This window comes from Conger conger, chromosome 4, assembly GCF_963514075.1.
Source record: "Conger conger chromosome 4, fConCon1.1, whole genome shotgun sequence".
Classification (NCBI taxonomy): domain Eukaryota; kingdom Metazoa; phylum Chordata; class Actinopteri; order Anguilliformes; family Congridae; genus Conger; species Conger conger.
This window is the reverse complement of record NC_083763.1, coordinates 47,347,292-47,374,863: the sequence shown is the minus strand read 5'-3', so window position 1 is coordinate 47,374,863 and position 27,572 is coordinate 47,347,292. Positions and strand designations below refer to the sequence as shown.

Genomic DNA, 27,572 nt, shown 5'->3' with positions numbered 1-27,572 from the left:
CGTTCTTGTCCCACAAGACAATTAAGTTAAACGAAGAACCAAAGGAAATCATCATCCGACGGGAGAGAACTTGGCGTCGTATTTTCACATCATGGCGCTGCATGTATGTGACCATTACCTCTTTGGACTCGGAGACGGAACTCTACTTCCCTGTCTTCAAAGACATTGGCTCAGCTGGGTTGGCTATCAAGGAAAATTCAGGTGAGAAGGATCAATCCCTGAGTTTTATCTGTAATTTGACATATTTGTCACAGGAACTCTTAAATAATTTATAATAAAAATAATAAGCAAAATAATTTACAAATTAATCAATTGAGGTTGAAACCATGTGATGGGACTCTTATTAAGGTTGTGGTGTACAAAGTGAGGAAGGAGGAGGTGTTTCTTTCAGGTGAGAGCATGGCCTGAAAGAAACACCTAGTGCATTGAAATGGTCTACAGTGCTGAAGATTCACTATGCATGACATTTTTTTATATTTTTTTCCAAAAATGGGATTCATTCAAGTTTCACAATTTTAATGCACATTATTAACCATATTCTTAATCTTAATTACTGTGACCATATTTCCATACATTAAGCGAGTACTGATTTCACCTGTTACTAGGGATATACGTAGATATAGCTAGTGAGAGAGATAGAGCGAGATCTAGGTAGCTAGCAACTGTTATGGCTGTCTGGCTTTGTTGAGCATTACCTATTGGGGCCGTGAGAGGGCGCTCTTGTCACATTCATGTCTCCCTCATGTAGTCTGGAATTACTGATTGCACAAGGATTGGGTAATCGCAAACCGGTGCATCTGATCTATAGAAGCCCAGTCTTTGTTTGTTACTTCTCCATTTCTTGTGGCATGTTTCAGTCTTTTATTTTTGTTTGTGCACTGATGTGAGGTGTGGACGGACTAGAATCATTTACCTGTTGCGGTTAAGGGTATGGGAGCTGAACACGCAGCAACCCTTCATTTTAGGGTGATGAGGACGGCCTGCCTCACGTTCACTTTCACATTTTATTTGGTGCACAAATAGCAGCCGCAACAGTTGGAAGACAGGATTCCTTTGGGAATTGAAACCCTGTCTGAATTTTCCTTCAGTTTAGGCCAAGAGTTAGGGTTTGAGTTACTTCAAACCTTTTCTTTATTCACGTGCTTTGTATGCTGTTTGTCCATGTAACTGGCTTCTGTCTAAATTTAAAAGCTACTTTTGGGAAGGAAGGAGCTCTAGGTTGAGTTGAAGGTGGACCCAGGAGTGCTGAGTCACTCTTGTAATTAAAGACTCGCTCAGACTCCCTACAGCTTTGATCAAGCGTAAGGGATAAGTCAATATTCACCCTATTCGTATGTGGAAATTTTTCTTGGATATGCCGGGAGGCCGCAGAGTTCTCTCCAGTGTTCCACTTGAATACCCATACTTTTTCGCCTCGGGGGCAGCTTGGGCTTAGGCGGTAAGAGCAGTTGTCTGGCAGTCGGGGGGGTTGCTGGTTTGATTCCCACCCTCGGCATGTCAACGTGTCCCTGAGCAAGATGTCTAACCCCCAAATGCTCCTGACGAGCTGGTTAGTGCCTTGAAAGGCTGCCAATTGCCATCGGTGTGTGAGTGTGTGTATGAATGGGTGAATGAGAAGCATAAATTGTACAGCACTTTGGATAAAGGCGCTATATAAATGGCAACCATTTACCATTTATTTGAGGCTTGACATTTTTAAAAGCAACCTTTAAGATTGGTTAAAGTTATGATTGGATCACCAAATCCAAATCCCCATCCGAGGGATCAGAATTTCATTAATGAATTTTGAAAGATTACTTTTATCCTCTCAGAAAAGCTAGGTGACCAGGGAATACATTTTTCTGTCTGTTTTATCATTGAAAACTAATACTACATAAACTAACATACAAAACGGTTTGTAGAATTTCTAATACCTCAATGATATTTGCCTTTTTGGCACATTTTGTTTTATTTCAATTTCAGCTAAGCTACCTCAAAATGATTCCTCTGATGAGAGAAAGGAATCTTTGCAGAACAATCTCAGCTTCCAAGGTAAAATGTAAACGCCTGCCTCACTTCTTCCTTCTTACGACAGCATATGATCCACAAAAACTATGGATTTGAAATGTTGCTCTATCAGTTATATGAAATATTTTACATGACAGGAAGATGCCAAACTGGCACCTTTCCCAATTGTTTTTTTTTGTCCACACAACAAAACACTACAAAAATAAACAACAACACAAGTACAATTAAGTTACAAATCAAGTTCACAACTTGTAACTCCATATTTTGCTTTTACACTCTCTTGTCTGACTATGTCTTCCCAAAATGTTCAAAATGTACCCATAGCTAAAATGGTACATTTTAAGCCAATTGTCTATTCTCTGCAGTTCTAAGTTTTCATCCTGTTACGACCTAAGGCTCGATTTGGCCGTAACATAAAATGGACACCAACAATGAGGTGAAGGAATTACAAATATTTATTAATTACCTTCTTTTACTGAAGACTTATGCAAGCCTTTTAAACAAGTGTCAAAGCCAACAACCAAATACAAAACACAATGCCAGAGAGAGGCAGGAGCATTCGCCGTGCAGCCATGACCTAACGTGAGCTAGCTCCAGAATGGTGAAGCTGTGCTTTTAAACCCCCAGCTTCCAGGTGTGTCAAATCCAACAATCAGCACTGGCTCAGTTCTCCTTAGCTCCGCCCACCTTTCCGTTCCTGCAATCAGAGCACACGAGCAGAGAGAAAAACCTAGAGCGGATCGCGAACCTGGGTCGTAACAATCCAAACAATGTAATGAAATATAGTATGATTTTCTGAAACTGCATATTTTTGGTTATAAGTTACATTTACAGTGCAGTACACAACAACCTGGACAGTGACCAAGATTGTTGTTGTTTCGGCTCTGTCACTCCAGAAATGAAACAAATTTGAGGTTAAAGTGCTGTATGAATTACAGCCCGTTTTACATACAGTAGTACCCCATTTTAGGTGACCAAAAGTAATTGGTCAAAATTACATAACATTAAACAAAGTCATCATATTTAGTACTTGCTAATATTTAGTGTTGCTAATCCTTTGCATTTGCTGACTGCCTGAAGGCTGAGACCCAAGGATATAACAAGATGCTAGGTGTCTTGCCTGGAGATGCCAGTGTTATGCCGGGGGGGAACAGAGGAACCAGTAGCAGACAGGGGTGCAGAAAAATTGCAGGTTTTAATACAGCAGGGGGCAGACAGAGCATAGTCAAAAAACAAGCCAAGGTCCAAATCCAGGGGGTCAGTCCAAACAGGCAGAGGTACAAAAAAATCCAAAACACAAAGAAGCAGGATAAGTTTAAGGGATAAGGGATAAGTTTGCTGAGAGACCCTAGAGGGAAGTACAATTTCAAGTGCTACCTGTACAACAAAGATAAGGACGAGGGCCAATTTTTTTTTTTTTTTTTTTTGAACAAAGAAACAAACCGAGCAAAAGTGACCAAAGTTCACTATCCAAACACTGCTTACCTAGCTAACTAAAAATACCGATACACAAAGCAAGTCACAGAGACAACAATTAAGGTTCACAGGGAGGTAGGGAGGGATGGGGAGAGGTGCTGCTTGAAGAGGTGTGTCTTCAGCTTGCGCTTGAAGGTGGGGAGAGATTCTTCAGTTCTGACCTCAACAGGGAGTTTGTTCCACCACCGTGGAGCCAGAACAGACAGTAGTCGTGAGCGTGAGGTGGAGGTTCTGAGAGGGGGAGGTGCCAAGCGGCCTGTGGAGGCTGAACGAAGAGGTCTGGCAGGGGTGTAGGGTCTGATGATTGTTTGTAGATAAGCTGGGGAGGACCCCTTAACTGCTTGGAAGGCTAGCACCAATGTTTTGAATTTGATGCGAGCCATGACAGGCAGCCAGTGGAGGGAAGTAAGCAGGGGGGTGACGTGTGAGTATTTGGGAAGGTTGAAGACCAGACGAGCTGCTGCATTCTGGAAAAGGTGGAGGGGTCTGATGGCGGATGCTGGGAGGCCAACCAAGAGGGAATTGCAGTAGTCCAGGCAGGATAGAACCATCACTTGGACCAGGAGCTGGGTCGAGTAGGGGGTGAGAAAGGGGCGGATTCTCCATATGTTGTTTAGGAAGAACCTGCAAGACCGGGTCACCGCCGCAATGTTATCGGAAAGGGACAGTCTGCTGTCCATCACCACGCCGAGGTTTCTTGCACTGGGTGATGGCGTGAGTGTGGTATCCCCGAGGGAAATGGAGAGATCAAGATGAGGAGAGGTATTAGTAGGGACAACAAGCAAAAGCACACCAACACGAAAACAACATAAGATATGGTAGAAAAAACAAAGAAATAAGCGGTTCCACAGCTTCACAGCAAACAAAATGGTGATATTGTTAGACGTCGCGCTGAATAAAGAAACATTTTTTTCCAGTTTTAGGACTACGGTGTCATTTTTTTTACATTTACATTTTTGTCATTTGGCAGACGCTTTTAATCCAAAACGACTTACAAGTGCATAGGTTCTACCACAAGTCAAAGCATCACATCCATAACTAGGAAAATACACATGGAATGCTGTTCTAAACATCTAGTCGTCATCATAAGTGCAAATTTGTTTTTGTTTTTTTTGTTTTGTTTTTGTTTTTTTGGGTTAGACAAGGACAGGGATATCCGAAAGGGGGGGCGGGGGAAATCAGGAGGGAGGACTAACGTAGAGTTTGAAAAGGTGTGTTTTGAGGGGAGGGATTCTGCTGTCCTGACAGTGGTAGGCAAGTCATTCCACCACTGAGGAACCAGAATGGAAAACAGGCGTGAACGTGCAGCTCGACCGCCAGGTGCTCGTAGAGAGGGAACCATAAGGCGACCAGAGCTGGCAGACCGGAGTGGTCTAGCTGGGGAGTAGGGAGTGATCAAGGATTGTATGTAAGGTGAGGCAGTCCCCTTAGCAGCCTGAAATGCCAACACTAGGGCCTTGAATTGTATGCATGCGGCAATAGGAAGCCAGTGGAGGCCAATGAGGAGTGGGGTGACATGAGCCGACCTGGGCTGACTGGTGACCAGGCGGGCTGCAGCATTCTGGACCAGCTGGAGGGGCTTGATGGCACAAGCTGGGAGACCGGCTAGGAGGGAGTTGCAGTAATCCAGGCGGGAAAATGACGAGCGCCTGGACTAGGAGCTGGGTGGCTTTCTCCGTTAGGAGATGACGGATACGGCGTATATTGTAGAGGACAAACCTGCAGGTTCTGGCAGTGGAGGATACAACAAAACAAAGAAATAACTATGGTTAAACATCGCTCCAGCCCACAGAGGGGGTGGGAAATTGTCAGTTTATGAATATCATTTAAAAGGCAATTAGTGCAACATGCATCCTTTGTAATGTACAATTTTATTATTTTCATAAAAACAGTCCAATTAATGTGGTATTTTAGTAATATTATTAGCCAACTACAACTGTAGAATTATTAGTGTACATATTGCTTTACAGATTGAGATGGAACTAAGTGCAACAACTGATTTCAGAGGCTTGTCGTCATAACAGTGGTGGCCACTAGCAGAGTGAGCTGACAACATCGATAAAGGTATAGCTAAGAGTGGTCCAGACCAACCTTATGAAAGTAAGACTTACAGAAGGTATACTTAGCTAAGAACGTTTCGGGAAACACTGAAACGTTAAGGTAGAGCTTAAGGTACAACTTACGAACGACGTAGCATTAAGAAGGCTTCGGGAAACGCACCCCAGATATTTATGATCGTACTGTGAAAGGGTCAATGACAGCAACAACAATAATACAGAATTTTTTCATCAAACCAAAGGGGCACATTAGGTACTTGGGTCAAAAGAGGCAGGTGCTCGGGCACAATTACTTTTTTCAGATATGGAGTAAATAAATGAACAAATAATAAAGAAGCAATTTTTAAAGTAGATTTTCACTGTCCAGTAACAACCATATGTCGTATGAGTATATTTCTCATATATGCAAATCCTTTCTATGTTTTGACCGATAGTGCCAGACCCAGCTCCTGAGATGCCTTCAAGTTCTGCAAACCATCTCGCTCTCAGTTTTTTCCTGTAAGTACAAACATTCCAAGATGTTTGTAAGAAATGAAATGTAATCATTACAAGGTCAATTACAAGGTCAATATGATTTAATTTGTCATAATATGCATTAAAGTTCCTCTTTCCCCAGAGGCAGGTACACTCCAATGTTTGTTTTTCAATCATGTCATTCTTACCAAATTTCAGAAACTGTGTTATAACAAAATATACACTTTGTTTTGTAGGGGCATCATCAGAAATATTCCTGAGCAGTTGAAGTAAGTATTTAACGATTCATTTCTCAAATGTACTGTATATACAGTATATGGGCTTATGCAGATCAGATTTTCTCTGAATAATGATGAACATAACACAATTGTGTTCAGAGACATACTTTCTAACCATTCACAATTATATTTAAAGATGTTTGTTTAAGCAGGATTGTAAACATCATCATCATCATCATCATTCATTCATTTGCTTCTTCGCTGCCCTAGAGCAGTAAAATAACCTACTATAAATGCCACAAGACCAGTGGTTCAGTCCAACTCCCTCTTTTTGTATTTTCGCAAAATGCACAATAGTTTCTCATTCTAAAAACTTTCTAATTCTGATAACCTATAATCTTCTGAGCCTGTTGCAGTCTGAGAAAAGCACAAGGGAAGGGAGAGGTAGGGGGAAGGTGACAGGTGGTGCAAAGTGCAAACCATTTTTTCAGGATAAAGTGCTGTATTCTTTAGTTAGCAAAATACAGTGTTTTACACATCATAAGACCCATAATATAATTTAGTTTCCATGTGTCCTTTTGGAGTCTCCAAATGTCCTTTTTGGAAAACATCCTATACATATCTTAGAAAAACAATGCAGAATGCTAATTTTCGTAGATATTGTCATCAAATTTCAAAGGGGATTTATCCAGTGTTTTGGCTGTGGCTCTACTGAATTTCTAAGTGCGCAAGGTACCGCCACAATAATCTGTATTCTCTCCAAAAAAAAATGTTTTGGTGAGAAAAAAAGCTTCCACTGTGTTTGAGAATCTATTACTTCCGGCTTTTGGGAAACAAACCCCCTTTCAGGATTGTTCCTGTTGTCAAAAGTGTTCAAGAGTAGTAACCATTTTATTTTGGGTATAAACTAAATTATATTTTAGGTTGTCTATGAGGTGTAAAATACTAGTGCTTACAGAATAATAATAAACTATTTTGAGAATGTATTTATCTGTGTTTTATGCAAGCCCAAACAATACACAGTTGGAAATGTAATTCCATTCACTGAAATGCTACTCAGTTGTCACTCTAATGCCATACTCAAAATTGATTGTACGATCAGAAAAATTATACTGTCGGTGATTGTTCACAGAGAGGGATGAGAGGTTGTCTATACCATGCAACTGCGTTACTGGGACTGGTCAGAGAACCTCCTGCTCCAGAGAGCCAATACAAAATGTAGATAACTTTTGTAGAGAACTAGCATTCGTATATACAATAATTCCTGTTCACGTATACAACGGTGAAATGGACAAGAATGATAATTTCTCCTGAGAAATTTTAAGTAAATTTGAGTAAGCATGTTTTTGGAATGATAAATTATTATTATGGATTTGGTTCACTGGATCCTCGCTGTGAAAAGAACATCGACATTACCCTGATTTATCTAGCTTGTGGATTCCAAAAATGCACTTTACACCCCGAAATAAGGAACTGTTCTCGCTATATACAGATAGAAAGGCAAGTTTAAACACTTCCAAACACTATATGCTGTGACCATATTGATTTAAAATTGCACCATGAAAAAATGAATGAAAAAATCCCTCTCTGGCCCGAATACAGGCCGTTGCGACAGGTTAATAGCAATTTTTTGTGTCTATTGAAAAAATATGGACCCACAATACGTTTTATTTACCATTATTTAATCGTAAATATGTTTCATTAAAATATTTTAGCATCCTTAAGAGGAGTACTTATGTTCCTTTTTTAATGGGTGCAAGGAAGTGACTCCCAGATGACGAGTCTAAATACCTGCCTTGAATTCACATGCAATTTCAACTTTGCAAAACGTGCTTAAGGAAGTAAATAAGTTTGAATGATTTGCACTACATTCTTTATTTATTGCAAGGAGCTTGCTATGTAGCAACCTAGCATCTTGATCACAACTGCAGTTAATGAAACATTTTTTCCTTTCATTTCCTGTCCAGAATTGTCAATAAAGTTGTTATATTTAATTTACTTGAACGGAACCCAATTCAGGGAAGTGTTTTTGCCTTATTCAATATATTTGATTTTGAAATGTTTTATACATACGTATGTTGAAATATGTTCGATGTTATGTCTTTGCTTTATAGTTTCACTCACCAACCTGGCCTCCCAGGTTTTGTGAAAGGACAGAACTTCTTTGACTTGCCAAAAAAGCTATGGTTTGAGACCTGCAAGGTGGTTACATTGATTTACAATATAGTCAAGAAGTAAGTGGAAATCCAATCTTTTCACCTCATTGCTTGCTGTAATAGCATACTGTCAGCAGTTCCAAAATAAATAAAAAAGCCCAATAATTCAGTACAACCTAAATGGATATATTCCTGTTAAAGGAATACAGCAACATTTTGGGAAATATATATATATATACAGTGCATCCGGAGAGTATTCACAGCACTTCACTTTTCCCACATTTTGTTATGTTACAGCCTTATTCCAAGTTTTTTTGAAATGTATTAAAAATAAAAAACCAAGAAATCACATGGACATAAGTATTTCAAATTTCAAAAAAACGTCTTTCATGTTGTCATTATGGGGTGTTGTGTGTCAAATTTTGAGGAAAAAAATGAATTTATGGCTGTAACATAACAAAATGTGGGAAAAGTGAAGTGCTGTGAATACTTTCCGGATGCACTGTATATATTTGTTTTTGATTGAATTTTTGTGCATTCACTTAGTTTCCATGTTAGCATAACATGTTAGCTCAGCTTAGCTTCAGTAGCCTACGTCCTTCAAAGTGAGAAAGAGCTAGATCTGGCACAAGAGCAATATACCTTCAGAAGGTGCGCAGATCACTGCCCTCAACCAGCGGAAGACGGAAGGATACACGTGTGTTCAGTGGTTATAGTTCCAACAGTCTAACTTCTCCAAAAACCTCTCTCATTTTTATTATTTTTTTCCTGCACATGTATTTCAAATACACATGATACCTTGTGTAAATAAGACAGCTTTGGAGTTGCTACGAGGTGTATTTCTTCACTTTGAAGGAGGTAGGCTATTGGCTTGAAGTCTTTATGCAAAGGGAACACAGTATGCTAACATGGAAACAGAGCCAGTGAATGCACAAAAATCTGGGTATGTCGGAAAACAGGTATATTTCCCAAAATGTTGCTGTATTCCTTTAATTTTCCTGAATGTGTTAAAATCCTGGTAAGAAAACCTGCACGTCCTCCTTGTTAGACGTTTTGATTCAATATACAGTCATAAATATTTGGACATTGGAAAAGTTATTGTTTTTTTTAGCTGTCTACCACAGGATATTGGAGTTGGGAGTAAATAATGGAAATGGAAGGCACTGACTTTCAGCTTTAATTTGAGGGTATTTACATCTAAATTGGGTGAACGGTGTCGGATTGAGTCTTTTTTATACATCTCCAAATTTTAGGGTCTCAAAAATAATTGGATAAATTAACATAATCATAGATTAAATATAGTTTTTTTTTATACTTGGTTGCATATCCTTTGCATGACATGACCTCCTGATGTCTGTGACCTATCAACATCATCAGAGTCAGGATGTCTTATTTTCAGGTTATCCTACAAGCAATACTAAAACTCTGCATTTGAATGGATCTCTATGAGAATTTGGGGGTGGGACTAGATTCAGCTGTGAATCACGCTGATATGGTATAGAACACATTCCTTGGCTAAATGGCTTTAAGTCATAAAGGGTCCAAGGTATCAAATTGGCCTCAAACCATCATGCTGTTGTCAGATATGCAGCAGACATGGATGGATCACTTCACAGGTTGTTTCTCCTGAATAATATTTCCATTAGGATCTAAGTGTAGGGCATTTTACATAAGCCCCCAAAAGGAAACAGACTGTGCTGACCATGTTGACACAGGGTCAGCAAGGTTTGTTGAAAAGACAGTGCTCCTCAATACAGGACTATTGCTCCCATCATTGTGCTGCCTCTGCATAATTCTGCCACCTCAGTGGAATGCTCCCAGAACTGATGAGTTGAGAGAGTACTGTAAAGACCATGGGTTTTCCACATAAAGTGTTTGGTATCTTTAGATTGGTGGTGTAGTACACTGGTTGCTGAATAAAGATCTTGAAACAGCATTTAGAAATAAACCACAGGTAATGGAAGTTACCTGTGACTCAGCATCCAGCTGTGCTACAAAGCTTAATAGATTTTTGAGACACACAGCGATAATATGACCTCCGCACCATTCACATATAGCCATTATATTACATTACATTATTGGCATTTGGCAGACGCTCTTATCCAGAGCGACGTACAACAAAGTGCATACCCATAACCAGGGATAAGTTCGCTGAAAGACCCTAGAGGGAAGTACAATTTCAATTGCAAAAAGTGACCAAAGTTAACTATCCAAACACTGCTTACACCATTACACCTTGTAATTCTTGTAACACATTGTAATTCTATTTCTGCACACTTAGTAGTTTAGAGTCCTAACAGACATAGACAACCTAGGATACCTGCACCCTGTGGTCACTCGCCTATACACCAGTGCCGTCAAAAGATACATAAATGTATCATTGTAGGCTATACAGGCCACAGGCACGTCCACGTCTATACAAATAGATAGCGATCGTATAGAGCGCCACACTATTGGTGGGCATTTGCAGTTCCTTTTGTTGAACTGTTAGAACAGAGGAGCTGTTGAACTTATCTTTGGAGTCAGATAAACGAGAACAACGTTAAATTAACCCTGTTGCAGTAGCACTTGGTCAGACTACACGCAAATACCTCTCAAATACTTCCGCTTTTTGTTGTATTTGAAGTGACTTCATCATAAGTGATAAGTGACTTTGATGGTATGCAGAACAGCATCTCTGAACACAACGCATCATAACTCTAAGTGGATAGGCTACAGCAGTAGAAGTATAAAAAAGAAAATTAATGACAATTGCAGTTTAAATATAATCTATTTTTAATCACGGTTGCCATCTTTTGTAATGTACATGTATCTTTTAAATAAGTGAGGCACAGACAATTTTCCGGAGACTTTGGAACTTTTGCCGCAAGTGGGAGGAAATTGATGACATCAGAAATGTGTTTTGGTTTCCGAGCAAAAAAGCAGGTGAGTCAACTTTCAGCTCTTACGCAAGTTTAACATAAAAACCATGTCATTCTTGAGCAGTTCTTTTCAATGCTAGCTGAAATTATTATTTTTTAAATAAAATCATATTATTCAGTTCTTATTCATCATATTAGTTTTAAATAATATACAATACTGTGCAAAACTTTTATGCAGGTGTGAATAGAAATGTTATTTTATTTTTATCAACTAACAAAATGCAAAGTCAGTGAACAGAAGAAAAATCTAAATCAAATCAATATTTGGTGTGACCACACTTTGCCTTCAAACCAGCATCAATTCTTCTCGGTACACTTGCACAAATTCAGGGATTTTGTAGGCATATAGTTAGGTATGTGATTAACCAATTATACCAAACAGGAGCTAATGATCATCAATTTAATATGTAGGTTGAAACACAATCATTAACTGAAACAGAAACTGCTGTGTAGGAGGGTTAAAACTGGGTGAGGAACAGCCAAACTCTGCTTCCAAGGTGAGGTTGCTGAAGACAGTTTAATGTCAGAAGACATACACCATGGCAAGACCGAGCACAGCAACAAGACACAAGGTAGTTATACTGCATCAGCAAGGTCTCTCCCAGGCAGAAATGTCAAGGCAGACAGGGCAACATTGAGGACCATAGACACAGTGGTCGGCCAAGGAAACTTGATGAAAGACACATCATGCTTACTTTCCTTCGCAATCGGAAGATGTCCAGCAGTGCCATCAGCTCAGAATTGCAAGAAACCAGTGGGACCCAGGTACACCCATCTACTGTGCAGAGAAGTCTGGTCAAAAGTGGTCTTCATGGAAGAATTACAGCCATACCTCTGATGTGGAAACAAGGCCAAGCGGCTCAACTATGCGCAAAAACACAGGAACTGGGGTGCAGAAAAATGGGAGCAGGTTCTCTGGACTGATGAGTCAGAATTTGAAATATTTGGCTGTAGCAGAAGGCAGCTTGTTTGCCGAAGGGGTGGAGAGCAGTACAAGAATGAGTCTGCAGGCAACAGTGAAGCATGGTGGAGGTTCCTTGCAAGTTTGGGGCTGCATTTCTGCAAATGGAGTTGGAGATTTGGTCAGAATTAATGGTCTCCTCAATGCTGAGAAGTACAGGCAGATACTTATCCATCATGCAATACCATCAGGGAGGCATCTGATTGGCCCCAAATTTATTCTGCAGCAGGACAACGACCCCAAACATACAGCCAATGTCATTAAGAACTATCTTCAGCATAAAGAAGAACAAAGAGTCCTGGAAGTGATGGTATGGCCCCCACAGAGCCCTGATCTCAACATCATTGTGTCTGTGTGGGATTACATGAAGAGACGGAAGCATTTGAGGCTGCCTAAATCCACAGAAGAACAGTGGCTACTTCTCCAAGATGTTTGGAACAACCTACCTGCCGAGTTCCCCAAGTTCCAACTGTGTGCATGTATACCTAGAAGAATTGATGCTGTTTAGAAGGCAAAGGGTGGTCACATCAAATATTGATTTGATTTAGATTTTTATTCTGTTCATTCACCTCTTCTGTTCATGCATTTTGTTAATTGATAAAAATAAACTATAAAAATTTCTATTTTTGAAAGCATTCTTATTTTACAGCATTTTTTCACACTTGCCTAAAACATTTGTACAAGTACTATACATCAAACATGTTGATTCATATTTAATAAACAACAATGAAAGAAAGAATCTCAAAATGTTTTTATTGTTATTTTGATGTTCATTGGTAATTTGCTATGATCACCATTGCATTGAATCTCTTGAGAGAAAAGGAATGCGAAGCAGTAATATACACCCAAGGATATTCTTAAAATGTCTGAAGCGTATGTGCTAATGTAACATTTTATGTGAAACATTTCTGTATCATAGCATATATCTCACAAAACTGGAAGAATGATGCCTTTTTTGGCAACCTGTACCTTAATGGTTGTAACCCAATAATGATCAAGAGGTACACAGAAGATCAGCAGAACATTCCAATGGAGACTTTGGAAAAGGTGTACCCTGATATTAAGGAAAATATCCAGGTGAATTGCTATCGCATCACTTGGAAACTTTATGAAAATGTTTTTTTTAACCGCCACATGCTTCGAATATTAATCTGTATTAAACAGAATTAATTGTTGCAATAATAATAACAGTTATTATTATTATTATTATTATTATTATTATTGTTATTGTTATTGTTATTGTTGTTATTATTATTATTATTATAACATTTTTGTTTTTTAAACTCTTAAAGAATCCTGGCCCTCAAAATAACTGGTAGTAATACTAGCATTAAAAGCAGTCAACAAGGTTTAGTCTGAATTTGGGAGTTTTCCATGTACAGTAGCATACAGTAACAGCCGTGTTATAGTTAGTGTAGGATTAACCATTTTTATGCTACACTGGACCTGATCAAAGTGTTGTATCTGATTCATGGAAATTAAATTATGTATATTTCAAAATGTATCTAATGGGCGTTGAGTTCCAGAACCAGGAGTGAATTCCATCAGCCTCATTGCAAAACATAGAACAGATTTATGCCTACTGAATCCACTTCTATTCCACTAGAATGGAGGCATCTATGTGGTGGACTATGGGATACTGGATGACAAAGTGGAAGGTATACTCAAGGAGGCACCACATTTTGTGGCTGCACCCATTGTGCTGCTTCAACAGACTGAGGAGGAGCTAAAGCCTATTGCCATACAGGTAAATCTACAGTGTCGTGGAACAAGATGTTCAAACTAATTAAATCAAACTTTAGGAGGATGGGACAAACGGTGCATCTGCAGCAAAAAACTTCAACTAGATTGGGAGAGTTTCATCATTTAGATTAGGAGAGACCCACATTTTTGCATACAACTGTAGCTAAATGTACAAAACATTTAGCTCAATGGAAATGAAATTTAGAAATGAAGAGGCTTTACAAATAAACTAAATGTTTCATATATTTAGCTAAATGTTTCATGCATTTGGCTACATTTTTCAAACATTTCATTTTGGAAGCCTATTGTTTGGCATGTGCCTCTGACACACTGTGTATGTCACGTTGATTGAAACCAGTTTTATGAAAACCCCAATATGGTATTTTAAGATCCGTTTATTTTGAGTCTGATGTGAATCCACTGTTTAATTCCTGTCAAAGATGAAGCAGCAAGGAAGAACAGAACAGAAGTATTTACTATTGACAGAAAATCACCCCAAGAAGGTGAAAGTATGCAAAACAACCTTAATCAAGGTTTTTGGTGAGATGGATTTTTTTATCCAGAGATGATATTGCTTAGAACGCAAGTAGATTTCCCTCAAAAGGATCCTGATGAATACTGGGGCTTGAAATGATTTGTCAATAATTTTATTGCATGTGTGAATTTATACCATTTTGTTATAGCATTTTGCCAAAAAATAATTTATTGCATTCATTTATAATTTATTTTGGCAAGCTAATTTTATTTGAAACAGGCATATTACATTAAATAGTTCATCAATCTTTTGTGCTTTTATGAAATGCAGCATTTTATTCCCATTTATTAGCAAATAGTGGGACAACAAAAATGGATATCCTAGATAGTGTTTTGCGATGAAACTTAATTAGATTTCCATGAGCTCTTTGTTAGTGATGTTTGTTGATAGGAGTGTTTAGGACATTTTCGTCACATTAAATTTTGAAGAGTAATCTAGACAACTAATTATGTTTCACAAAAAATATATATATATATATATATATTTATATATAAATACCCATTTCTTTCACAGTTGAATCAGAAGCCTGGAGAGGACAATCCAGTTTTCACCCCACAAGACAAGCCTGAAGCCTGGCTCTTAGCCAAGATCTGGGTCCGGAATTCTGACTTCTACTACCATGAGCTGGTTTCTCATCTTCTCAGAGCACATCTGATGGCGGAAATATTTTTCATTGCTAGCTACTCTATGGCTGATCAACATCCACTGTCAAGGGTATGTGCAATGTGCCATTCTATCATCTTATGTCAGCATAAAGGGGCCAAAGAGCAGGACTAAATCTCCAAACTCTGATCATTGTCCTGATCCTTCACCAGATCAAAAGAGATCAGTGTTAATTTTTACAGTAAAATAAAGAAAAAGAATGGGTTTGTAAAAATGTAAATAATAATTAAACATTCGATACAGACATATCTATGGAACCAAATATCCCACCTGGTTATGAAGCTATGACTCTTTTCTGACAAACATTGAAGTTTATTCAGTAATCCGTTCAGTCATTTTAGAGAACTATATTTCTCGGGACTATAGTTGAGTAAATGTGTTGTTGTTGCATAAATGCATTGCTGGGTCATTTCAGTACTGAACTAATGTAAAGCATGGTAATCTTCTTATACAGGGTTTCCAACCCTTTCCAACAAGGTATAATGTCATATTCAGGTGACGGACAGTTTAGGGATATCGATCTGTTCACAGGGCAGAATGGCATTTTTATGCTAACATTCATTTATTTGTTTACTTTGTTTACTTTACTGCTTAGTTTTTGTTTTTTTTTGTTTTTACATTATGAGATTTTAATTTGGATGTTCAGAGCTTTCTCCTGTCTCAAGTCGGCTCTTTGTAGACTGGGTTTTAGGGCGAGTAATCCTTCATGGTGTGCTTTTTGGACACTTTTGGCATGCTTTATAAAAACATACACTAATATACACTCAGTGATCACTTTATTAGGTAGACCTTAATACCAGCTTGTGAATGCAAATCATACTGCAACAACTAAATGCTTCAGACCAAATGTCAGAATGGGGAGGAAATGTGATTTAAGTGACTTTGACCGTGGATTGATTGTTGGTGCCAAGACAGGGTAGCATGTGACATGCAGAACAGCATCTCTAAACACAGAATGCATCATAAGTCTAAGTGGATAGGCTACAGCAGTAGAAGTCTAAAAAATAAGACAATTAAAACCTAATAAAGTGCTCACTGAGTGTACCTTTTGGTTTCAACATGTTGAAATTACATCAGTCTATATATAGTCCCCCACATTCCAGGGCACCATAATATTTAAGAATATTTATTGACTAAAAGCCATTTTACCAACAAATGTGGTCCATACTGTATCAGCTGAATCTAGACCCACCCCCAATTCCCATAGAGATCCATTCAAATTCAAAGAATTTTCGTATTGCTTGTAGGACAACCAGGAAATAATATATCCAGACTCCAGACAATGTTGGTAGGTCACAGATATCTGGAAGTCATGGCATGCAAAGGATATGCAACAAAATACTAAACATGACTACTTCAATTTAGATACCATTGCTGTGTCCCAAATACTGTATTATGGTGCCCTGATATGGGGGTACTAGGTATAACCCTTGGCAATGAGTTGGCAATGTCACCGGCAACACCGACAAGATCAGATCAACTTTCCTTTCTATTTGGATGAAAAGCCATGTAAAATTGTTAATCACATGTGCACTGTCCATTTTCGTTAACCTGGTTGTTGTGGGAGATGCATACAATGGTATAATCTTGTGCAATGTCTACCTATTATTGTATGTCCTTGTAGGTAGCTTATGACAAGTAGCCTACCGGAATGCTAAAAAAAAGTGAAAATGATCTGCTTGGCTCAACTATTACAGGATCAATGCTTATCTGAACAAAATGTAGAAGTATGACGTACAGGCCATTTCAATTAGCAGACTTAGAAGATCACATGGCAGTGTAGCTAGGTAGACTTGTCAGAATGGGGAGGAGCTGTTTAGTGAAGCACCATAGAGGTGACGAAACAATTCCACAAGAACATTAATGCATTTTTGCTGACTAGTGGACCTGCTTGAAAACTATATTGTAAATAATTGTTGTTGAAGGGATGAAAGGATGGACTCAGCTTTGATAGATGAAAGCAATTCTAAATTGGGTATGTAATTCTGGAAGATTCTGCCACAATGTCAGTTATTTTGAATAGCAAAATCCAGTGGGGACTAATTTACCTCCAACCTCTATAATCAATGCCAATATTAACTATATACAAAAATATTAACCTTAACCTTGGTGGCTTAATAAAACATGGGGTTAATAAAATAATGAAAATCTATCTCTGGCATCAGTAGTCTCAGTGGAGTTTATAACAAAGCAGCACTACTGAGTTAGCTGGATACATTCACAGTAAAACCTGGAACCCTTCCAAAACTGAAACATGTACTGAACTAGGCTAGAAACAGCTGTTCCAGGTTGTACTGTTCCAGTAACTTATTCTAACTTGGTGATCCTGCTTCGTGTACCCTGAATGGGAAATAAGGAAAATTGAAGTGGAACAGCACAGGTAACGGAAATGGCTAATGAAATGGGTGAACACCTCCAGTCCCTAAAAGGTAAAAAAAAACAAAATGGCTGGCGAAACAAAATTATCTCCAAGCACATTTAAAATTGACCCGGTTAGCTTAAAAAAAAGAATTAAGGAAACATAACAAAACAGGCGACCGTTCCCACACTCTGGTTATTTAGCGATTTAGCTAGTGACCGTGACAGGATCACAAAGTTACCGAAGATAAATCGGATAACCACTGATATAATCTAGGAACCCCTCACGAGTGTGTGGGGTCACCAGAGGAAAGGAAAAAAATAAAACGGGAAAGAAACTCTGGCGAAACACCAACTGAAACAAAACCATAAAATTGGTCGAACAGGGTATCTGCAACTAGCACGGAATTCCCAAAGAAACAGGCAAGTCTCATTTAAAAAAAAAGGGAACCAAAAGTCCCCGCCATTTCGGCAACAGAAAATTGACCTGTGAAAAAAACGTTGGTCAGGGATAAACAAGATTCCTCCGAAGCAGCAGAACAGTCTCAATGAGGTAAAAAAGCAATTTAGTCCTCCAACTACCTCTTTACTCAGTGCACATGTCAGAATGAAACACCAAAGCCCAGCAGTGCCATTAAGAGACTTAAATAGCTCTCCACGCAGCTGACAGAGATCGGCAATGATTACACCCACATTCCACATGCGGAAGGTACTTCATGATGAAGAACGTGGCCAGCGCGCCCTCTCGTGGTCTAGAGAGGTAAAACATCTTTGTCAAATTCTGAAAGAGCAAGGTGAAACATAAAAGTATATATCCTGTAATTAGGCGTAAATTAGGCTTTGTGAGCCACTAATGTAATTAGGCGTAAATTAGGCTTTGTGAGCCACTATACAGCTAGTAGAAAACCAAGTGAGCTTTTGTCTCTAGGCTAATGCTCTTCTGCCTGTGCTGGTATGCAATAATTACAGACACCTTTGAGAACATTGTGTTGGTACTTTGGGTCTGTTAAGTGTTCAATAGATACATGCTTTTTTAGTTTGCGTACACATTTTATTTATCAACTGATACAGTATATTTTTATTTTAAATGGAGTATTTCGCTCTAGCAACAATATAACATGCAGTTACGTGTTAACAGATTCTTCGTGCAACTGGACGGTACACCATACCAATCAATATTACTGCCAGAAACACGCTCATCAATGAAGGTGGATTCTTCATGAAGGTCAGTATGAACTTTACCATTAATTTTCCAAGATAATATCCACTTACCACTAAAGTGTACCTAATGCTTAGTTTACCTAAAAGCTAGTGTCTTGCGCTGGTCAAGCCTGGTCTTGAGTTTCTGCCTCCGCAACATGACCGGGCAAGCTATTCCACACAGAGACCACTCTCTATGTGAAAGAATACTTGCTAATATGAGCAATATCTGAACAATACTTTCAATGTCATTATTTAAATGAGGAAGAGCAGTGGTCCCAGCAGAATCAGAATCAGTTTATTCGCCATGTAGTTTTTACTTACAAAGAATTTTCTGTGGTATGTGGGTGCATGCAGACAACATAAAGAATAATACCAAAAAATAGAAACATAGATATAAAATAAGGTGGAATGTGATGTAGAATATACATAAAAAATAAAAATAAAAATAAATATTTACAAGGCGGCACAGATGGTGCAGTGGGTAGCACTGCTGCCTCACAGCAAGGAGGTCCTGGGTTCGAATCCCCGTCGGCCTCTCTGTGCAGAGTTTGCATGTTCTCCCCGTGTCTGCGTGGGTTTCCTCCGGGTACTCCGGTTTCCTCCCACAGTCCAAAGACATGCAGGTTAGGCTAAATTGCCCATAGGTATGAGTGTATGAGTGAATGGTGTGTGTGCCCTGCGATGGACTGGCGACCTGTCCAGGGTGTATTCCTGCCTTTCGCCCAATGTATGCTGGGATTGGCTCCAGCCCCCCTGCAACCCTGTTTAGGATAAGCAGGTTCAGCTAATGGATGGATGGATGGATATTTACAATACAACATGATGCTAAAGCGGGGTATGTGAAGTATTGTTAAAGTGCAAAATATAAAATATAAAGTTTATGGGGGCGGGATAAAAGTCTGTGACAATGGGGGGTCCCGGGCCTAGTTGACATTAATCACAGGGAGTGCGTTGATGTAACGTGTCTGTAACGGTTGTAACGGTTCTGTGACAGTGGGGGGGTCTCCCGGGCCTTGTTGATGAGGCCAGCTGCTGATCCATGTGGGAATCCACAATACCCTGCTCAGATAAGATCCCTCCAACTACTAGTGATAAATAAAATACGTCATTCCCATTCTATCCCAGTAATTGCAAGCTCGGACTCTCACATGTCATTCAAATGAAAATAGCCATCATTCTGCACCATTCCTCTTTGCTGGTTCTTGACCCCTGCCTGTCTGATGTGCGATTAAGTTAATAAAGAACTTCTGTTGTCTCGCTATCGGGTTCATTGTTCTAGTGCCTGACACAGTTTAACCGCGCTGTATAAGATCTGGCTCTTTCGCGAAATGCAGTTTGTTGGCAGTGCTGACTGCATAATGAGCTGTAGCCTTTGTAAATCAGACGTTAATTTCAGGCAGACTGACCAACATACACGTGTCAGACTGCATTTTGTGCTGCAAGTTTCATGTACATAAATCTGGCCCATGGTAGCTTCCTCAAAGAATGACAAAACGTTTGTTAGGCATGACCTTCCCTTGCAAAAAACATGTTAACTACTCCATAGATATGATTCTTTTCAAGAAATAATTATAATTTGTGTCTAATGATGGATTCCAGTATTTTACATGTTATGTCTGGCCTGTAGTTTCCTGGATCACTATGGTCCCATTTCTAATACTATATTGGTATTATATTACCATGTCTGCAGTCATCTGGTATTTCTCCAGTTTCTGGACTGTCTCAAAATATTTGATTATCTCACTTCACTTATTTGTCTTTAGTTCATTTATCTTGTACTTCTTTATCCTCCAACTCAATATCAACTAAGATATTGATCTGCTAAGACTACGGTTGCCACACGTTCTGGTTTTCCCAGGATTGTTCTCTTTTTTGAGTGACTGCCCGGAAGATGACTATTCTTTCCCGGGACACGAATTGTCCCACTTTTTTGTACTACTAAATGTCAGAATTCCAAATAAAACAGGATTCTTCTACTGCTATTCAGTTTTTTCCTCTTCACGTTTAGACATCCAATCCCGTGTCTGTAAACAGGTAAAAATTAGTAAAACAGAGACGATTGGCCATATGCTTATACTTCTTTTTAATTGGTAGCAGAAATATGAAAGTTTACCTTATCACCTAGCAACTGCTGCACGGTCTGTCAGTCTGGCGCGTGCCTTCACTTCAAAGACCCTACCGTGGGAAAGTTCAGCTAGCTACTAGCCTAGAGGTAATCGCCTAATATTTCTGATTTATTTTTCAGTTATTTTGTCAGTTTTATAAAATGCATAGGTGCCTTAATACCCTCAGAAGAGGGGAAGAACCTATGTTTGTTTATTTTTGTTTGAGCTTTTTTTTTTTTGAGTGCTTAAAACTGCAACAGTCTTGTGTCTCACTCAAAATTATATGCACATCTCCCTGATTCCCCATCTGGTTGCCATAGAGTGTATCTACGGCAGGAAAAATAGACGTAAGAGAAGCAATAGGGAGTCCTACAACTGTTAACATAGTATATTTGCAAATATGGTTTAACGCCCCTCGTCGCACATCAAATGTCCTAGTTTTTCACAAATCAAATGTGGCAACTCTAGCTAAGACATTCTGAGTACTGGATATGCTTAACCTCCTCTCTGATAAAACTGTCAACAAAGTAGCCATTTAAGGCATCAGTAATATCATTATCATGATAAAGCAGTGCTCCTTTATTCTTAATGCCTCTTTAACTTTCCTTCTCCTACTACAGTATCAAAATAAATGTTTTGGATTATTTTTAGCATTTTGCCTTTTAAGGAGAGGGGGTGAAATACCCCAAAAAACCTCAGTCTGCAAGAACTTTTTGCCGAATCAGCTAACCGGTTAGAGTGCTGATCCATCTTACCTTGCTTATAATATGAGTTTTATAAATGTGAACCTATATCAGCTACCTATTTAAAGCACAAATAAATCTTCTTCCCCAGAGTATCCACACTCCACACACTCCAAAAACGAATACATTATGAACAGGATCAGGAGTATCGGGCATGTAATCCTGCAAAGCTTTTGAACTATTATTTTAAGCTAGTTCTGATATGTTTCAAAGTCTTATGCTATGAAGTCTTGTATCTTGTGAATACCTATTTTCCCTTTGAATACTTTTTTTTTATGTAAGAGCATTTTTTTTTTAGGAAAAACATCTACAGTGGGCTCCAGAATTATTGGCACCCCTGACTGGCAATGCACAAAAAAACACTTAAAAAAAAAAACTATATAATTAATGAGAAACTCAAAATGCTGAACATGTGATAAATACTGGACTTTATACATTTTTCAGTGGATCAACCAAAACAAGGCATGAATTTAACCCTAGGTTAACCAGAACCCTGTTAGCTCTGTTCGCCAGTCTGTCTGTACACTCAGTGAGCACTTTATTAGGTATTTATTAGGCGTGTCTCAATAACAAGGCATTTCCATTTGCAGAACTGCTGCTCACTGGATTTTTTTTTGTTTTTTGTTTTTCCCCATTCTTTGCAAACCCTAGAGAATAGTGTGTGTGAAAATCCCAGGAGATCAGCCGATTCTGTGATACTCAAACCTAGAACAATTCCGGTCAAACATGGTCAAAGTCATATTTGTTCCCCGTTGTGACATTAGGTCTGAAAAACAGCTGAACGTCTGGACCACATCTGCATGCTGTTATCTATTTAGTTGCTGCCACATGATTGGCTAATTACATATTTGCATGAAAAAGCTGGTGTATAGATCTACCTCATAAAGTGGTCACTAAGTTTATATTCATTCTGCTATGTGAACGCAGTGATATTCCTTAACTGTCCATTACCTGAATATGACACATTATCCCTTGTTGGTAAGGGTAGGACATTTTGTTTTATGCTTTGCTGGAAAATCCATCTCAGCCAAGTCTCAGCCTTGTGGTAGAAACAACCAGATTTGCAACCAAAATTGCCTGATGCTTGGTGGAATCCATTTTTAAATTGATTTTAACTAGTGCCTCTGGAATTAAAAGAGACACAAAACATGATGCATAAAAGATGCGCCCTGTATAGAGGAATGGGCAAAAATCCCTCCAAATTTTGATTGGTTCTATTGAAACATTGATAAAGTCAAGTATTTTTCAGATGTTCAGCATTTCAATTTTTTCTCAATAATCATATTGTTTATTTTAGTAATTATTTTTGTGCATTGCCAAGCAGGGGTGCTGATAATTCTGGAGCCCCCCATAGATGTTTTTTTTCCCCACAAAAAATGCTCTAACATAAAATCTTTACACCTCTTATTATTATATTATGTTTCTATATAGAATCCATAAGAGTAAAGCAAGTGCCAATCCAGCAGAGCCAAAGACAGTGTTACTGTATAACTCTGTCACCATGGTGACTTTGTTTAACTATTTTTCTCCCCCTTGAGTACAGCTTACAATGTTTCATGTGTTAAAAAATGCAAGTTTGTGCTACCCAGTAAACAATACCATATTTTACATTTGGGCCTACACAGTACACAGCCATTGGGGAAAAGCATTTGGACGTCTTAATGAAAGCAACTGAGAAGATCACCTATGAGAGCCTCTGCCTGCCAGACATTGTGATGCACCATGGCATCGAAAATCTGGAGAACTTTCACTACAGAGATGATGGCATGGCCATCTGGGATGCAATATATGAGTAAATAACTTTATAGCATGGAGGATGTCTTTTCTGTGGTGATATTTCTGAATTCACAAATACTATGAATGCAAACTTGTTTATTTAATTTAATTAATTATTTAATATATCCAGATTTGTTCATGGAGTGGTGAATGGATGTTATAAAGATGACCAAGATATACAGAAGGATCCAGAGCTCCAAAAAATGGTGAAGTTCATATACAAGTATGGATTTCAGCAGAATTCAGGTAACCATTAATTATCATTATTACTCATTCAAAATAAATAAAAAATCCTGTCCACACTAACTTAAAAAAATGTACAACCTTAAAGGTACAAGATTTTTGTGTAAAACAGTATTACAAGACCATGTAAATCCCTTCCTATCATTGAAAGAGCCTCACTGACACATTGATTCACCCTCTGCCTATGTTCATAGTCCTTAAATTCAGGTTTCAAAATATACAGTTGCTGGGCCGGCATTCTGTACCAAAACATATTGCTGTACAATAATTCAAGCTCATTGGTTGAAAATTGGTTATAATTGCCATAGCCAATGGCATTTCAACATCAGCGTGTTTACAGAGAAGGGGGACGAATAAACAGTGTTATGGTTTGAAGGTGTTTGTTGCTACTATTCCTCTCATTGACCAAAATTACCTATTGTGACTTTAAATGTATCATTTAAACTTGATGGTAAATTGGGGAAGCCCCACCATCCACACACGCACATAAACGACAAGTTGATTAAAAACTCCCCATCGGGTTTTATTAAAAATATGTTCTCAAATACTCCATCCATCCATCCATTATCTTAACCCGCTTATACTGAACAGGGTCGCAGGGGGGCTGGAGCCTATCCCAGCATACATTGGGCAAAAGGCAGGAATACACCCTGGACGGGTCGCCAGTCCATCGCAGGGCACACACACCATTCACTCACACCCAGAGGAAACCCACGCATACACGGGGAGAACATGCATGTAGTTAGGATTTGCTGCCTGTAGTGACTAGTGTGCACTTTGGCATAATGACACATTGGATTTCCACATGTTGGTTAACTCATTGTTTATTTCTCAATTATTGCATTGTTGTTGCCATCATTATGATGTTAAGCTAGACTAACACCAGTCTATCAATAATCAGTGTCTGTTGGTGGAGGTACTTTGCAGAACCAATGGACCACATGTGCTCACAGTGTTACATTTAAATAATGTTATCGCTATTGAAAGTAGACCAAGTGCAAATGTCTTGAAATGGACATTGGTAATAATATTTTAATTTTGTATGTGTTGTGTTGGTGTGTTGGTCATTAGGCCCCTCAAGCCTGAAAACAAGAGATGAAACCATTAAATACATCACCATGATTATGTTCACCTGCTCTGCCCAACATGCTGCTGTGAACCATGGGCAGGTACTGTACCCTACAAGAAACATTCATGAATTACCACAAGAGAAACATTGTATAGATTAAATCATAGGTTATTGTCATTTGTTTATTTTTGCTATTAAAATGCTCAAACTCTCTCATTCAAATTATGTGGACAGCAAGTGACATAGAATTTGTCAGGAGCACCCAGAATATTACATTTAATTTCACAGTACAAGATGGATTTCATCTTATTTTCCTTTGTGACAGCCAATTCATTATAAATGTGGATCGGGCTTACTTACAGATTTTTCCTTAACACATGCGTTTGGTTGACACTTAGAATATACTGTAGGCCAGGGCTGTCTAACTCTGTTCCTGGAGATTTACTGTTTTGTAGGTTTTCATTTCAATCCTAATTTGGCACACGTGATTCTAGCAATTAGCGGCTCAATGTGTGCCCTAGGCCTGCCAAAGCTGAGTATGTCCGGCACACGAGGGAGCGGCACAATTGGGCCACCAGGGAGGGACTCGGCAGGGGAGGATCGGCCCATACAAGAAGCGCCTCAGATTGCCAAGACGATGCGGCTTGAAGAAGGCGTGTCGATCTCTTTCCAGCCACCGGGGGACGGGGTTGTTGTGGTGTTTCCTCAACATGGGTGATTGAAATAAATATGGTACATAAACAGGAGAAGAAAAAAAATTTTATACAAAAATCAGCAAATCAATGAGTTATTTAGCTGTTGAATTAGTATGCGGAAAACCTACAAGACTGTAGATCCCCAGGAACAGGGTTGGGCAGTCCTTCTGTAGGCCCTCATATTGCTGCAGGTATTGCAGTAGCAGTCTTGCAGTGCCAGTGCCAGTTTTATTGCTTTCCCCTGTCATTATCAGTATGACATCTATGCATGGATGCCAAATGGACCCGCAACAATGAGGCAGCCAACACCCAAGGACAAGGAGGTGACTGAAAAAGACATAATGGACACTCTTCCAGACATTACTACAACACTTGCAACTATGAAATTGATTTGTCTCCTCAGCCATGTTCCAAATGACTTTGTAAGTATTTGGCTATTTAGATTCCTTCAGAAATGATACTTGAATTATTTTTAGCATTAGAACTTTGTGAAGAAACAGATGTCATAGGCATATGAGACCAAAAGTGAACTTCTTGGCCATGCACACCAGTGCTGGGTTTGATGTTCATGCTGAAAAGGATGTCATACCAGTACCTACTGTACATTAAATATGGTATCTTTGATGTTATGGAGTTGTTTTGTATCTACTGTACTTGTCTTGGAGTTCTTGTTTTGGTAATCATGAACTCTAGGAAGAACCAAGATATTTTGGCCTAGTTTGAAGTTACTGAAGATTTCAAATATTCTCTGGAACAAAAAAAAATGTTTTGAACGTGCTCAGAGAGCATTTATTTGGGCTTTGGGATGTAGACAAGTGTTCCCCCTTCAAGCTCTGGCCCTCATTCCTGGTTACTTTCCCTACAGGTGCCACTTGGAGAGTACCCTGAGGAAGTTGCTTATGAAAGCCATATGAGAGATCCCCTCATGGAGTTCAAAAGCACACTGAAGGGAATTGGAGAGAAAATCAGGAAGAGGTCTGCCTGCCAAGAGTTCCCCTATGAGTACTTGCACCCTGAAGGGATGGAAAACAGCGTCACTATCTAATGTATGTCTGCATGAACTATCTTTTGGCACAGACTGAACATGCACCTTGACTGCATTTTGGTCCCCCTCCCATCTCTACCCAGTAACACCGCTACCTTTTGTCCTAATCCAGGTTATGGTATTTTATGGTCTCCGGTTAAAATTTATACTTTTGTCCTTGACTTACATAGGTAATTTATACTAGTCCTTTAGTGATGTTTCTGCTCTGGGAATGCTGTTAGCCAAGGCTTACACTATTGCTAATATTAATAAAGTATGCACATATGTTTCTCCATGAGTGTAAGTCACTATGGATAAGAGTCTCTGAAATTAATATGTAAATATGCTTGGGAGGATTTTTTTGGCAGCAAGAGACATTATGCATAGACTGTATCTTCATCTGGAACCATGTTTCTTTTACATAATAATGTATACTGTAGTTGCTTATAACTTGTAGTGTTGCTTATACCTTCTATAATCCTCTTTGACATTATGATCATGTGGTGTTGAAAATGGTAAGTTGCTTTTCAAAATAAATTGTGATTAAAGTAATGTGCCTTGAAAAATCTTTCTTTACCCTGGATATGCCTCCGTTCTGACAAAGGTTAAAATTCCTCATAGCATTTGAGTATTTGCATTATGTGATATTATTTTCCCTGCCATTGTATTCCTAGAAGGTAAGGCCAATATCATACATATTGACATTAAAATTTAAATTCTGATTTAAAGTTGATCTTTTGTGGATAAATTCAAGCTCAAGGTATTTGTGTCTGTGAACAACTATTGGCATGAGGGGCTCCTGACTTCATTAATGAGTAATGTTTGAATGTGTCCTTATCCTCTATTCAATTCTCATGATTATATTTTTGAGTCTCAAAATGTCAGTTTTCCAAGAGGTAGAATTACTCCTTATATTCCAAATACAGAATTTTGCTTACTAAACTATACAACTTTTTTTATCCTGAAAAAAGGTGTTTGCACTTCCCCTCTGCCTGTCACCGTCCCCCTCTCCTTGTGCTCTCCTCAAACAACAAAGGGTTGAGAAGATAACATCTTGTATTTAAATATATTCATTGAGGTCCATTGATTGAAATATTTGTTAAATACCCCACCCCCATCAAACACATTCCACAATTTCACATGCT

The 27,572-nt window shown here is 38.8% G+C and overlaps 1 protein-coding gene across 4 annotated transcripts in view; it reads left to right on the top strand.

Annotated features, from left to right (window-relative positions):
• Positions 1-26,979, top strand: part of LOC133127416 (polyunsaturated fatty acid 5-lipoxygenase-like) — a 30,544-nt gene extending 3,565 nt beyond the window's left edge. For 3 of the 4 annotated variants that reach the window (XM_061240301.1, XM_061240303.1, XM_061240302.1), the window contains exons 2-12: positions 18-201; positions 1,963-2,031; positions 11,213-11,313; positions 13,877-14,017; positions 15,062-15,262; positions 18,708-18,794; positions 23,246-23,412; positions 23,527-23,642; positions 24,711-24,808; positions 25,658-25,825; positions 26,269-26,979. In XM_061240301.1, coding sequence (XP_061096285.1) covers positions 18-201; positions 1,963-2,031; positions 11,213-11,313; positions 13,877-14,017; positions 15,062-15,262; positions 18,708-18,794; positions 23,246-23,412; positions 23,527-23,642; positions 24,711-24,808; positions 25,658-25,825; positions 26,269-26,448 — 1,512 coding nt within the window. In that variant the 3' untranslated portion in view covers positions 26,449-26,979. The remainder of the gene's footprint in view (positions 1-17; positions 202-1,962; positions 2,032-11,212; positions 11,314-13,876; positions 14,018-15,061; positions 15,263-18,707; positions 18,795-23,245; positions 23,413-23,526; positions 23,643-24,710; positions 24,809-25,657; positions 25,826-26,268) is intronic. The other variant, XM_061240305.1, reaches the window with a different exon arrangement.
• The last annotated feature ends 593 nt before the right edge of the window (positions 26,980-27,572 follow it).